Below are 16,214 nucleotides of genomic sequence, written 5' to 3'. Positions count from 1 at the left end.
ACGGCCTGCACGCTGTTCCAGAGAGCATAATAAAAGATATATCAAAGAGCCAGACGTCTTAAAATACTTTCTCGAAAACGTTGCTAGCTCTTAGACTAGTACCTTACGTTGTCATCCTATAATTTTGTCAATGTCAAATTATATTCTCTAAATATTAGGCTTTTGCCTCATTTGAACCAGTCTTACATTACAAAAATGCATTTCAGGGACACTAACCGTAATTATTATAACGTAGTAGTGTAGAGAGAATAAAAAATTACATTTGACAATGACCAAATCGTATATTGACAACTTAGACAACTTAAGGTATGTTGACACTTGACTGGTTTTGCATTGTTACCTACCGTTTTAATTTAAAAATAGATGCAGTTTTTCTTAAATTACTTAAAATCGGCTTGTACAGAATTATTCAAATTTGGCATGTCTATGCTGAATACCATAGGCAGACCTTTAAAAAAATCTATTTACGAGACTTAACTGTAAAATTAATAGAGTAGCCAATATTTAGACAGTTCAAAATTTGCATGGGATTTCCTAGGTTTCCAACGACGATGTAACCACCCGGTATAACCTTGATGTAATACAGATATTCAAAGGTGATCCAAAATACGACTTTAAGGTGATCCAAAATACGACTTTAAGAAATAAAATTGGATTAACTTACCTTTGAATAAACTGGAAGGTTAAATGTGACCTTCCTTATGTTTTCCTTCTTAACTGGTGGCGTGTCATAGAAATTTTGATTGTTCGTATCGTATTCATACGGATACTGCTCTAGCTCCATCTGAAATTAAAAAAAAATAGAAGTGAAGTAAATAAACACTGCTTTGAAAATAACAAAACGAATATCTTTTAACATTAGATCTAAAATGCCGTTCATACTATTTGTCTTTTTTTTTTAACGCGATTTCAGACAAATAATATAAATAGACAAACCTTACAGTACAAAACGAAGGTACTCAAAATATACAAACTAGATGTAATAAAATCAGTCCATTAATTACGTGAGGGGATCAAGTGGTGGAGAGAGAGGGGGTGAGGCCAAACCTCACTAAATCTAACGTGGACGAGAGAGGAGTCTTTGGCAAATGTCACGTAATTTTTTTCGAGCAAAAATTAGTGTAAGGCTACGGTCAGAGTGGAACCGTTTTCGGCCGAATTAGTTTTCGGGCGTTTAATAATAATAATAATAATAATAATAAATTGCCTTTATTTTACAAAAAAAAATACATAAGACGGTAACAAAATTGCAAGTCTGGCGTAGTCTAGCTACTCAACTTAACCAGAACATGCAAACTTAATAATTAAATATAATGTTTTACAAATTGCCATAAAAGTTTCAAATATACAATGCAAAAGTAAAGTATAAAAAAAAAGAAAAATATGAAAAATTACGAATGCATCAAAAAAGATACTTTCTATATTTATGCTTAAACGCATTCTCACCCAAATTCAACAATTCTATTGGTAACGAGTTATACCCCTTAACGGCATTATATGAAAACCCGCGCTGAAAAATGGCTGTCCGATGATGAGGCATCGTCAACTCACCTCCATTCCTAATATTAACTTCGTGTATGTCACGTCAGAAAATTAAACGCTCTTTAATAGACAGGGGAACAGCGGGGTTGTTAATTATTTTCACAACAAATGTACACAAGTTACTTTTTAGAAAATCAAAAAACTAATTGCACATTCTCATAGCCACTTTATTACGGCTATCTGATAGTATTTTCATATTTTCAAATCAGCTGATAATTTGTGAGATACAGAGGCCAACTTATTATTTTTAAATACGGACCTGCATTTTTTATTTCAGATTATGAAAGAACTCGCTCTCCTGAGTACAATGATATGCCACACTTAATATATTTTTTTGTTTTGGAAATTTGGACACAATTTATTTAAACTAATTTTAAGTCTGGCTCTGTTTTTTTAATATTTAATATATTCATCTTTACAATATTGATAAGCTTTCAAACTTAACAGTGACTTAGTATAAACAATCAAATCATTTCCCCGGAAGTTGGATTGGAAATGGTAGAGCAGTATAATGGCCAGCGAGGTTCCTGGACTGTCAGATGATCAAGTAATTCGACAGGTACAAATTTTACAAAAAAGTGAAATCAAAACAGCTTGGTATTTACAATAAAGAGTACAAAATACATTCGAAAGTATAAGAAGATCTATTCAAAAGTTATAAATAAAATTGAACGAAAAATAAATTTGTGTAATAGGGAGGGTGATAACCCTTTCGAACATGTAGACTATGTAAAGCATTAGAAACTAGTTTGTAGAAGTTAATTTATTCATAATAACTAATATTATGCAAATTATTAGATCGTACACTGAGAATTTCAAATTCACAATAAGAAAAGTTAAAAATAATATCTTTAAATTGCTGATCTGGATTTTATTTATTTGAATCTTTCAATTGGCTCACAATTTTCCTTATTCAATATTAATTAGCACTGATCAATATTGTTGCAATGAATATAATCAGATTAAATAATTTAAAAAACAGAGTCGGGCTTGATTTTTTTTAAATAATAATTAAATAGTTTTGTTGTTGTTAAGGTACCAAAAACAAAAAAAAATATAAAATGTGGCATATTACTGTACTCAGGAGACTGAGCCCTTTCAAAATGTGAAATAAAAAATGCAGGTCCGTATTTAAAAAAATTAAGTTGGCCTCTGTATCTCACAAATTATCAGCTAATTTAAAAATCTAAAAATACTATCAGATAGCCCTAATAAAGTGGCTATGAGAATGTGCAATTAGTTTTTGATTTTCTAAAAAGTAACGACAGGAAAAAATAAAATTAGTTTTCAAAAAAATCCGTTTTTTCCAAAAAACTTAGCAATCCTTGAAATTTTTAAAACTTTTTTGATGGCATCTTGGTGAACAGCCCAAGGCGCAACTTTGCCCCAATTTAACCATCTTCGTATCTATTACGGTTTCCGAGATACCAATGCTCGTACCTCGAATTTGTAGCACCCTGTATAGTAAGTACCCAAGACAATTTTTTAAGCTTTTATATTAAAATTGGTAATAATCATTTAGTTTTATTGGAAATTATGAGAAATTAAAAAAAAAACGTTTGCATATCGTTATGCTTTATTTAACTAGAACATCACGTGAATGTTTTTGTCTTTAATAAAAACTAGCATAATATAAGCAGTCATATCCAGATTTGAGTTAAATCTTGTAAAACTTGGAAAATAAATTCGTCATAATAATGCTTTTATTTATTCACTATTCTAATAAACAATATGCATTCCTTCGGTGAAACTCTCTATTTATTTATCTAGTAATGCTAAAATACTCTATTTGAAAGTCGATTAGAGAAAATAGTATGATTCATTGGCAAGCGATGCAAATATTTGTGTGATGTAAGAGGAGGCTTAGCTTGCCGGCGGCGGGGCAGTAGTTGATAGGCCGGCCGGCTGTAGTGTTGTGTTTTGTCACAGAGCTGACATTTGGAAGTAGCGAGTCTTTTGACGATGGAAGTAGAAAACCTCTTGTGACGTCGTTCCTTCGAGGATGGCCTTGAGAGTTTGAGGTCTCTCTTGCTTCTCGATTGACATGGTGGGGCGTTGATGAGGACCCCATTAGCCTCATCGATTTGGATGCGAATCTGTTTAGCGGCAGATTTGCGTCCGGAGGAAGCCCCTATACTATTTCAGGTAACACTAGCTAGTTGTTGAAGATTATTAAGCAATAGATCCGAATAATATTTGAATTAGATGGAAGATATGGAATGGGATATATTGAATAGAATATCAGTGATGTCAGTGACTAGGGGACGGAGTACCCCCGGGTGAGTCTTACTATTTAACTATCAATTTTATCCAGATCAGTAAATGTTTGTTTTGTTATTTTCATGTACAATGAGAGAGTGCTTGCCAATGACCAACTAAATGGATATTTGAGGTGAATTTGCATTGTGAGACCCGGTTGAGTAAGCCCCAAAAATAGCAATTTTACAATATATATATATATATATATATATATATATATATATATATATATATATATATATATATATATATATATATATATATATATATATATATATATATATATATAAATGTGGTATAATATCGGGAAGCGGTCTGTTTCAATTAAACTCACTTTAATCTAAATAGCTCTATATTTCGACATCATTTATGTCTTCATCAGGAGCGTCAGCTAAAAACAATAGTCATTACAATTGTAACTTAGGAATAAAAGTTTTTTTCATTAAAATACGTTACAACAAATTAATAAAACAAAACAAAAATACTACTTACAATTAGAGTCAAATTTTACAAAAAAAAACATACAATAATGTAAAATAAACTACTTTGATCTACAAACCACCATTGACAACGTACGTATATAAAATAAACATGAAGTGTATTAATATCAAATTCTTTCGCTTTAGTGAAGAGCGAACGCTCCTGGGTAAACAGACTGATGTGTCAATGAAAAAATGGTCATCTTTAAATATCAAATTGGCGAACAATGTAAACCGAAGAAACTTCTTACTGAGATGTCGAAGGACTAATACGTTGCCCCGACATATAAAAAACACAACAAAAGCAATGGAAAGTTTACTACAGACGACTAGTTGGCAAGTACATGAAGAAATGTGGAGACACATATTAAAGTTAAGTAAAAAGAATCTTAATTTAGAAATAAAATCATGCTATAACAATATAAAATGGATCAAATTGACAATTAATGATATACAACAAGATTTAGAAAGCATTCTTCCTATAGATATTTTTAATGAGTATTCGGACAGATTAAGATCGGCTTATGAACGAAGATTTAAAAAAGTTAAAACTTGTAATTTAAAAAATTTTAATAATCTTAAATTATCCAATAATAATAAAAGTGAACTGTTCTTGAACAATTCAAAATGGTTTAAAAATTTAACAGATATAGATATACCAAAGGATGTTGTAGATTTTCTTTCACTAGGCCCAAAATTTGGTATCTCACCAATTGGTTTAAATATGAATGTGGGGCACTATTTGGCAGATATCGAAAATATAATTTACGAAATACCTGATGAAAATAAAAATATTCTCAGAGCTAAAATTACTAACAATATTACGAATTTTCAAAATCAAACACGTTTTTGTAAATTGACTTTTATTCAGAAACAATATTTAATAACAAAAAAGTTTTTAAGACAGTGTCCTAATTTATATATATTGCAAGCAGACAAGGGTGGGTGTACTGTGGCTATGAGCAAGACTGATTATATCTCCGGGACTTATCAACTTTTAAGTGATTCCAACACCTATAGATCTGTAAATAGTGATCCAACAACCAAGACACAGAGACATCTCAATGATATCATAAAAAAGCTTAAATCGGAAAACGAAATGAGTGAAACAACAGCAAAAAATTTGACAATTTACAAATCCATCTGTTCCAAATTGTACTGTTTACCAAAAATACATAAGCAGAATGTACCTTTAAGACCAATTGTAAGTTCTATAGGATCAGCTACCTACAACTTAGCTAAGTTTCTCTCTGATATTTTAACACTATCTATGTCAACTAGAACAGACTGTAACGTACGCGATACATTCTCGTTTGTAAATCGAGTAAAAAATAAACAACTACCAGAGAATTATGTGTTAGTTTCACTTGACGTTGTTTCTCTGTTTACTAATATACCATACAATTTAGTTTTAGAAATAATAGAAATATACTGGCAAGAAATTGAAATTAACACCACGTTAACAAAAAGCAGCTTCTTGAAACTATATTATCTTTGTTTTTTAATAACTGTCATTTTCTTTTGAGGGTAAGTTTTACCAACAGATTTTTGGGACACCTATGGGCTCTCCAATTAGTCCTATATTAGCTTTGATTGTGATGGATTATTTATTGGACAAAATAAAGTCACGGTTACCTTTTGAACTTCCATTTATCTGCAAGTTTGTTGATGACTTAGTTACTTCTGTTCCACGAGATCAAATTGATAACACGTTAGAAATTTTTAATTCGATTAATAACAACATACAATTTACAGTAGAAACTGAAAACAATGGCGGTGTGCCTTTTGGACACAAGAATAATAAGAACAATTCTAATTCCATTATAACAGACTGGTATCAAAAATCCACAGATGCAGAAAGATATATCAATTATTATTCAAACCATCCTACTAGTCAGAAATATAATACAATTATCGCCTTAAAGAACAGGATGTTGTATATATCAGATGCATGTTTTCATAAAGAAAATTTGAATAAGTTATTTAATATATTCGTTAATAATGGTTATCCAAAAAATATATTACGAAAACTAATTTATAATACAAGTAAACCGTATACACCAACAAAGACCACGGAGGGTTTGAATATTGTTTATAAAAAATTACCTTACATACAGAACTTAACAGATAACATTATTTCATATTTAAAAGAATATGATATTAGAATTGCTAAATATAATTCGTTAACATCTAAAAATTGCTTCTCTAGGACTAAGGATAGGGTACCAATATTGCAAAGGAGTAATATTGTTTATAATATTCCGTGTTTGCAATGCGATAAATGTTATATAGGCCAGACATCACAAAATCTTAAACAGAGGATTACGCAACACAAGAGTGACTGCCGTCTCGGAAAAAAGTCTTGTGCAGTAGGTATTCATTTTCAGAACCACACTGTAAAAAAAATGAGTGAAATTTCACTCAAATTTCACTCAATACTTTCTCAATTTCTGTCCACACCCGATTGAGTGAAATTTCCACTCTACAGAACTGAGTGAATCTTCAATTCTCAGAGTGAAAAGCACTGAGTGTTTTCACTCAATGGAGATTAGACGAAAGACTCCTTTTTTACTTATTATGGTTTACCTTGAGTAGGATTTTGATCGATTTTGATCATTTATTCACTTTAAAATGAGTGAACTCACTAAGTGTTGAGTTCAAGTACACCTTTTATTGAGTGACTTTTATTCAAATTTGTGTTACACTTAACTCGATTAGTACTCATATCTGAGTATTAATTTCACTCAGTATTGAAAAATATATTCTAAATTATTTTTTTAAAAGCTATATGTAAGCTAACTTGTTATTTTATAACAGGTGGGCAGGTGCCTTTCAAAGGTGAGTTTCAGTTTAGGACAGGGTCTCGAACATGTCCATTTCCTAAAATTCACTTTTGGCAGGCATCTGTTCACTTGTAATAAAATAACAAGTTAGCTTACATATAGCTTTTAAAAAAATAATTTCGAATATTTCGTTTTTTTAACAAACCAAATGAAAAACTGTAGAACCTTCAAAAATATTTTTATTTGTCATTTTTATTTAATAAAAACAAATAAAACCAAATATAACACTATTATTATAATATCAAAAACATTTTAAAAAGTTTTCAACTTTTTTTGGAAAAAATACAGGAACTTTTTAAGCTAGATGTCTAGAAAAGTTGCATCACATCGCAAAAATCCGCTTTATTAAGAGCATTCGTCTCGGCTGCCAACATTCTCGAATATTTCTAATTTCTAAACTAACTTTTAATAACGAAAATCCCCCGGAAAATCCAGATACTTTTCCTCCTGAAAATTAAAAAAAAATGTTATTCTGCCTAATGTTCCAGTTCCCAGTACCAGATTGAGGGAAAGTACCTATATTTTCGCTACGCTAATTAGTCAAGGAAACATCCAAGCATTGTGGCAATCAGTGGACGCAGTCGAATTTGAATCTATGCTATGTTGGGCGGACTTCTGCGATGTGAAAAAAAAATGTTCTTATACATATAAAACATATTTAGGAGTTATGAGTTCCTATTTGCTTCACCACGCCACGCGGCCACTGTCACACTTTACACACACACTATGGGCTTGTAACCTTGGCACCTTTGGAGGGACAAGACTACCTACGACTCGAACAGATAATTAAAAACTGAGGAACAGGGGAATAGCTTATTCGGTATCGAACAAGCGGGTATGACGTATGATTAGTAATGAGTGAAAATACTCTAAACTGGGTGATTTGGCTCAAATTTTTATTGTGTTAAACTATAACATGAGTTTTTAAGTGAATTTTTCTATTCCATTACTCAAAGATAAGGGTTATAACTCGAACATGAGCTTATTCAATCGCTATTGATAAAATGATCGCTAAAATGATGAATTACTCTATTTTAGATGAAAATGTACTCAATTATTTCACTCAAAAAATTCACTCTCTGAGAAATATGTGTTCACTCAGGCTGATTTTTTACAGTGCAAGATCATCAATTTGATTACGACAGTGCATCTATACTGGAACAGGAAGGCAATTTCCGAAAAAGAATTTTTTTGGAAATGGTTCACATTAATAACAACAAAAACTCTATAAATTCAAGATCGGATATTGACAGCCTTAGTTCCATATATTGTAATTTATTAAGGGAATTATAAATCAATTAAATAAAATAACACACATACATTTAAATATAGCAGCAAAAATAAGATGGGATGCGATGCCTGCAAATATGCAGTTTACAATCTTTTTATAATTTTTTTTTCTTAGTTGTTTGTTTCTTGGAGCGTTCGCTCTTCACTAAAGCGAAAGAATTTGATATTAATACACTTCATGTTTATGTTATATACGTACGTTGTCAATGGTGGTTTGTAGATCAAAGTAGTTTATTTTACATTATTGTATGTTTTTTTTGTAAAATTTGACTCTAATTGTAAGTAGTATTTTTGTTTTGTTTTATTAATTTGTTGTAACGTATTTTAATGAAAAAACTTTTATTCCTAAGTTACAATTGTAATGACTATTGTTTTTAGCTGACGCTCCTGATGAAGACATAAATGATGTCGAAATATAGAGCTATTTAGATTAAAGTGAGTTTAATTGAAACAGACCGCTTCCCGATATTATACCACATTTAAATCGTACGGTCGAGAATAATTAACAAATATATATATATATAAACGGGATTTGGTATAAGTATTTGATACTTTTTTCCAACTACAGCCTATTGCTGCCTTCCCGTTACCCTACGCCACACGTCTCGATTTAGTGCGTCATCAGCTTCTAGGTTACGAGCTTCCATTGCTTCCTTAACCGTTCCGTTCCAGGATTTTCTAGGTCTGCCGCTCTTTCTTCTACTCTGGGGAGTCCATTGAAAAACTTTTCTTGGCCACCTGTTCTCCGGCATACGTAGAACATGTCGAAACCACTTTAAGCTGGATTTTTCAATTCGATCTAGCACTGTCTCCTCCGATGCATTCATAATACGCCTGACCTCGATGTTTGTCTTTTTTCCATCCTAGATATACCTGCGCTCCTTCTAAGATAGTCTATTTCAGCAACTTGGATTTTGCGCTTCGTATCTGCACTCAAAGTCCATAGCTCTGAACCATAGCAAAGAACTGACTCCACCAATGTTCGTCCAAGTCTCTTTTTAGTTGTTGCAGACAAGTTTCGGTCCCACCAGAGGCTATTAAGACAACTAATAACTTGTTTGCTCTTCTGAATTCGGGTTTGTATTTCTTCTTTGCCCAAACCCTCGTTGTTGATAGTAGCATCCAGGTATTTAAATTTGTCTACTTGTTGAATCTGGACGTTATCATCTATGAAGACTTCAAAACAAGCGTTGGAATTGACAGCTAAGTATTCTGTCTTTTTTAGACTAACCTGAAGTCCCCATTTGTTATATTCTTGGTAAAGCCTCTTAGTCATGAAATCCAGATCGAAAGAGTCCTGCGCAATCACGACCTGATCGTGAAGCTCAGAGTAAACAGTGTATCTTCCTCAATGGGTATTCCCATGCCTTGGCATCTCCTCTTCCATTCCCTAAGGGCTATTTCAACGCAAGCATTGAAGATTAGAGGTGATAAGCTGCATCCTTGTCGCAACCCTTTTGTGGCATTTATTGGATTGGATTGTCTGTGTCCTATCTTAACGTACGCTTTATTTTCATTATAGAGCTCTTTTATTATCTTAAGTAGGGGTCTATCTACTTCTAAAATATTCAAGGCTTCCCATATAATTTTACAATCTACATATATAAAATGGTAATGTTTATCTGTGTCGCCTCTACTGAAGTAACGACTTACTCTAGAAAGTTGATTTTTTTACTAAAAGATAGCTAATTGGCTCTTCTAAAAATTGTCGTCGCCGGATTTTTTGTTTTTCATTTAATTAAAACAAACAAAAGGTATTTTTTTTCCTGATGTCGTGGCGGATGCGCCAGGCTTCAACTAGTATATAAAATAAATTTCGATAAAAAACAATGGAAAATGATAGCAGCTGGCTTGAAAAATTAAAACAGTTTTCTTTTCATCGTCACTAAGAGACTTTGGATCCAAAAATTGCACCACAACATCGCGCAAAACGGTCAAACTAGTCTAGACGTTGGTTATAAAACGCCTTTTTTGAGGGTTTCAACAAATTCTTGGCGTTTGGTTGTTTTTAGAGTTTGATATATTTGTGTCCTCACTCTAAGAATGTGAGAAAATTTAAAGTAAAGCTTTATTCATAGAACCTCGAAATTAGTGGAATAAATTAGTCATGTCAATTAGCGTAGAAGTTTGTCTCTAAAATTTCTATGTAAGCATTCAGAACGTCAAAATTAGTGGTAGTAATTTTTAATAGTAGAAAAAAAGTTAATCGAATAGAATAATAAAAAATAAATAATAATAGAATATCCTAGCAAAGGGTTCCGTTAGTCACTTGTATCCATAGGGAAGGCCTAATATTTAGCTTAGAAAAAAATCAACTTTTGATTTCTAGCCACAATTAATTTTGACGGAAGATGGCCAAAATGACATTTCTCGCAAATTTTGTAAAGATAATTAATGCAAAAGTTAAAAGTCTTATAACTTTTTCTACTAATTGAAAATGTCTACCACTAATTTTGACGTTCTGAATGCTTACATTGAAATTAAAGGAACAAACTTGTACGCTAATTGAAACCAGTAATTTATTCCACTAATTGCGTGGTTCCGAATAAAGGTTGATTCTCACAATACCTTCCATATTATCACCTCCTTTCCGTTTACGTAAAATATTATATCATGTAAATGGCTCCTAACCTAACCACTAATTATACTTCGAAATCTGCAACTAATGTCATTTTGGTTTTTGATTATCATCCGTCAAGAGAAACTATGATTAGAAATCAAAAGTTTATTGTTTTATAAGCTAATTATTAGGCTTTCTGTATGTATACAACTGACTACGGCAAGCTGTTGCTAGAATATTCTATTAATTTTAATTGCTTTTTTTAGGCATTGTGTATGATCTTAAAATCTTAAGTAAAAAGTGTAATTGAAACCACCATATAATTACGAGGTTCTGAATGAGACTTAAAACATGTTTCTAGACCAAAAAATATCAAAATCTGACAGAATTCTTCTGTATATTAAAATCCATCAATAGATGAAAAGTTATTTAGTATTGATATAATGAAAATGTGGTCCCTGATTCCATATTTGATGAAAAATTATGGCGCGCTTAAGTTTACATTTAACAAGACGAGTTACTAAACTGCTGTACACAAGTAACAACGATTTAGAGTGGCTAAATCAAAGCAAAGGTGGAGAAGCAGATGATTTTACTGAAAATCACATGGATTTGTTAGTAGCAACAGTCCATGAAGAGTTTTTTTTTCACAATAAGGGGCCGTCCTCTGCCGGAAACACTGCGACCTGTGAGGCCTATTGTGTTTGTCTTTCTATATCTGCACCCATTCTCCTATCCCTGTGCCCTGCACTAACTTATGCAGGTCCTTGATAGGATGGGAGCATAGTTCCTCCGGTTCTAGCCTAGCTTTCCCAAATAAAAAGTGTCGCTTGCGATCCAGAGCCTCGCAGTGACATATTATGTGTTCCGCTGTTTCAGGATCTTTATCGCATAGTCAGCAGCAAAGACTTCCTTGAGATAGGTTGAGCTTGTTCAGGTAACACTTGACAGCCATATGTCCTGTCAAGAGGCCTGTTGTAATCCGCAATTTATTCCTGCTAAGCATTAGCAGTTCTTTTGCAGTTTTAGAGCTAGGTCCTTGGATGTGCCTTGCTGTGCCTGTGCCCCTGTCTGTTTCTCCAGAAAAGATTCTGCTTTTCCCTGATCCAGAGTTTTAGAGCACTACGGGCCATACATTTGGGTATTCCCAGTACTGGCTCTGGACCAAGATAAGATGCCGATGATCCTTGCCTAGCTAGCTTATCGGCATTTTCGTTGCCTCGGATGCCTGTTTTCTGATTGTTCTCCTGTTCCTTCAGCGGTCTTTGACCCGTCTGTATACCAAGTTAGTCCATCCAGAAGGAATGATATATCTGTCCACATTCCTCGATCCATTTTGTTCACCTTTGTTCACCTTTTGTTCACCTCGAGTTCACACCTCGTGTGGTAGTGATAAAGAGGGGTCATTTGGTCCGATCTCATTTGGAGCAGAGGTCCCCTAATAGGATTTCCCATCTTTGAGTGTCCTGTTTCTGTCCTATTTCCCAGAGACAAGACACTTTGTTGTCGATAGAGTCCCATTCTTGCTTCCGCCTGGATCACTATGTGAAGAGGAGAAAAGGTCCAGAAGCGCCTCTATTGATGCAGTGGACGTTGATTTCATCGCCCCTGCTATGCTCAGACAAGCAAGTCTTTGCACCTTGCTGAGGCTGAGCATTGTTGTTTGTTGCATTACCTTAGGCCACCATACCAAGAATGCATATGTTACTGAAGGCCTCACCACTCTAGTGGACAGCCAGTGCACCATCTGTGGTCTGAGGTCCCATATTTTTCCATGAAGGCGTCTGACTACCGCTAACCGCTAGTGTAGTCACCGCCCTCCTTGTGACATTTTCCAAATGTCGGTCGCAGGTCAGTTTGGTATCAAGCCCTGTTGAGACTATTAAGCAGTCCGTCCATAACGATATTCCATAGCAGAGGGGAGAGAACTCCCCCCTGCGGGCATCCTCCCGCCACCCGGACTGCAACAGTCTCATTTAGTAGGGTGGTATATGCCACTCGACTTTTGAGCATGCAGTCTGTCCACCTGCAGCAGGTCTCCTCTAATCCGAGGTTCCTTGTAGCTCTCGTCAGTGACTGAAATGAGGTGTTATCAAACGCCCCTTCTATGTCGAGGAATGCCCCTAAAAGCACTTCTCTTGTTTCGAACGTCGACTCCACTTTGCTTACTAGCTGATGGAGTGCCGATTCGGTTGATCGTCCTGCTGTATAGGCATGCTGGTCTTGGTGAAATGGTCTTTTTCCCATTATTTCATCCCTAACATACCTGTTCATTAGTTTCTCAAAAGCCTTTAGTACGAACGACATAAGACTGATGGGCCGTAGAATAGTCCAGACGCCCATTCTTGGGTATAAAAGCTACCCTGGTCAGCCTCCAAATTCTCGGTATATATCCTAAGGCCAGACTAGCTCTTAGTAGTGTACAAAGTTTGCTCGTCAGTAGGTCTGGTCCTTTCTGGAGCATTATTGGACAAATACCGTCCGGTCCCGGTGATTTGTATGGTCTAAATGAGCTTATAGCCCATTCTATCTTTGATTGGTCAATCGCCCTTCTTGAAACCTGCCAGTCTTCCCTTGAGGCTTTTCTCGTGAAGTTCTTAAGTCCACTACTCTTCCAGGTTTCTGGGGATTGCTCCAAGGTTGTTGATCTGGGAAAGTGTACCCGAAAGAGTTCGTCAGTGTTTCTTTCCCAGTGGATGTGTATTCTCCTGCACTAGTTACAAGAGAGATAATTGAGGACTGAGAGTCCTTAGAGAGTATTATTTGAAGTCTGGCACATTCTGAGGTACTGTCAATGCCCTCTCAGTACCTCCTCCAAGATAATCTGTTTGCCCTATGAAGAGTATTAGAATGAGTGTTCCATATTAATTTTAGTAGTTCCCATTTAAGCTTTATTTAATGTTATCACTGTGATCTTAGATTGCGATCTAAACAATCTTATAAATACTAGATTTTACTAGTCTTATTATTGGCCAATTTTTCTTAGTGTATATTAGTGCAGAAAAAAATATTTTAAAAACACCCAAAAACCCAGCATTAAAATTGATGAAATTCTATCGCATTCCAGACGATATACAAAATTTAAATTTTAAAAGTCCCAGGAAGGTTATGCTTGAATTAACCTTGTCAGACCTTTAGATTGAAAAATGGATTTGAAATACTAAGTAGTGCTATTTAAAATTGTAAAATCTCTTAAATATATGTCAAAAAGAAAGACATGTGGGCAAGTCTATAAATAGCGAATAAAAAATAAACCAAACCAAACCAAAACAAATAAATTATAAAAGTTTAATTCAGTTTTTTATTTTTTTTTTCAACTATACTAGCAAAATGAAACAGTAATTCACCAGAACACACCAAAACCACAACCAAAACAGTTTACTTTTGTACTAGACGCGCGGTTCCTTAACTATGTTGGCATCATCAACAGATTAAAACTTTGCTAGAAGAGAGCGGGTACAGTTGTAACAATTTTTAAAAATTTATTTTTCAAAAACAGAATGAGAAATTTTGCAAAGTGTACTTATTAACTTTAGATAGCCTAGATATTTATCATCAAAATGCACATAAGAAATCGAAACTATATTCACCTATATAGGATTAAAAAAGGCAACAGTGGTGTGATGACATGTGTTACGATTGTACCCTTCGGTAGTACAGTTAAAGGACGGACAAATGTAACGTGTTTAGTATATTGATGTTTCACGAGAAGCAAATAAAATTGTAACTCCTACAATCTGACAACGTTAAGATATAATTTGGATCCATTAAATTCTAACAACAATAAATGCTAGAAAATAAATGCCAACTATTATTTACAATATATGTGAAACAACTGGTTTAGACAAAACTAACATGTTTTAAAAGTTATATTCTATACATTTTTTTCTAAAAATAATTCTAACCTACTCATAGTTGTTGATTTTTCCAAGCCACATTCTAAACAAAACTGATGCGCCTATAAAACGTTTAATATTAAAAATAAGCTATTTAAAACTTTTAAAACACCAGCTTACGAATTTCCTTTGGTGTTAAACCAAAATAAATTACTGTAGATAGCCGAATGCATTTCAGAAATGCTTGTTCTTCTTCGGGGGTAAAATTCGGGTGTGTAGATTGTCACCCATTTTAGAGGTCTTACCACCTTATATTTTTTTAAATAACAGAAAAGTGTTACTTGACAGAGGTTCAAAAAAAGTCCAAACCTCTAGGAACTTGTCGAACTAAAGAGTTTTCGTTCACAACCAAACCCGCAGCCGTTTTTATAAGTTGGTTTAAAGATCCTATCAGTCTTTCTTCTCTATCTGTTATTTACTTAGCCATGTTTCCTAAAAACATTACATCTAATGATACAATAGATACATTAGGTAATATATTACAAATGTACCCTTCGCCATTGTTTGGTTTGGTTTGGTACAATTGTACCGAGCTTGTTGTACCATTTGTTGTACCTCCTTGTTGTACCCCAATTGTATCCTTCGCCATTGTTACAATTGTTGGAGGAAAACATTACCTTAAACTGCAAATACCATATGTATATACCATGTATACGTACCGGGTGGCCAATTAAGAATGGACGCCGGCTGTATCTCAGAAACTACTTATCGTATAACTTTGGGAAAAAAATTCTAATAAGTAAATCGACCAAGAGAGATCGCTGGAAATTATTTTCAAGTTCGAAAAAAGTCCGCTGGGGGGCGTTTTGCTTATAGCCAATCAGAAAACAGGGTTTTTCTCAAAAATATGCAGGTGAACAGGTATTTTAAATATTACTATTGTAATCATCGAAAAATTTGTAATTTTTTTGATATAGAGTGTTTTGCTCTATCTCATAAAATAAAGTGGTGGGGGAAGGTTAAACTTGCATTTATTAAAATAAGGATAACTCTGGTTTAGATTAACCGATTTAAACAAACTATAGGGCTCGTTTAAAAGAGCTTTTCTTCCTTAATGATCTCCAGTGTAAATTTTCTTTCAATCATTTTTTTCGTGGTAGCTAGAGGGCGCTGTTCAACATCATAACATATATTGCGCTGTTGCATAAAAAAATTAAATAGGAGGCTATATTTCTCTTTACACGGTTAAATAGAGCACAAAATTTTTAAAATATCAGCGCAAACCGCAATTTTCTATCTTGTCTCTAACCGGAGATATTAAGAGAACAAATTATGTTAGGCTGCCGCTTAGGATTATATAGTTTAAAAATTATAGTAGTAGGCTAGGAAACAAAAAGAGGTAAAT

At 33.7% G+C, this 16,214-nt stretch overlaps 1 protein-coding gene across 1 annotated transcript in view; it reads right to left on the bottom strand.

Annotated features, from left to right (window-relative positions):
• Window positions 1–16,214, bottom strand: part of LOC115874794 (protein C-ets-1) — a 408,685-nt gene that overhangs the window by 368,931 nt on the left and 23,540 nt on the right. The window contains exon 2 of the mRNA XM_030890076.1: window positions 665–784. Within this exon, the coding sequence (XP_030745936.1) occupies window positions 665–784 (120 nt within the window). The remainder of the gene's footprint in view (window positions 1–664; window positions 785–16,214) is intronic.

Source organism: Sitophilus oryzae, unplaced genomic scaffold (genome assembly GCF_002938485.1).
Source record: "Sitophilus oryzae breed Bouriz unplaced genomic scaffold, Soryzae_2.0 scaffold_1297_pilon_pilon, whole genome shotgun sequence".
NCBI lineage: Eukaryota > Metazoa > Arthropoda > Insecta > Coleoptera > Curculionidae > Sitophilus > Sitophilus oryzae.
This window is presented reverse-complemented; position numbering and strand designations above follow the sequence as displayed.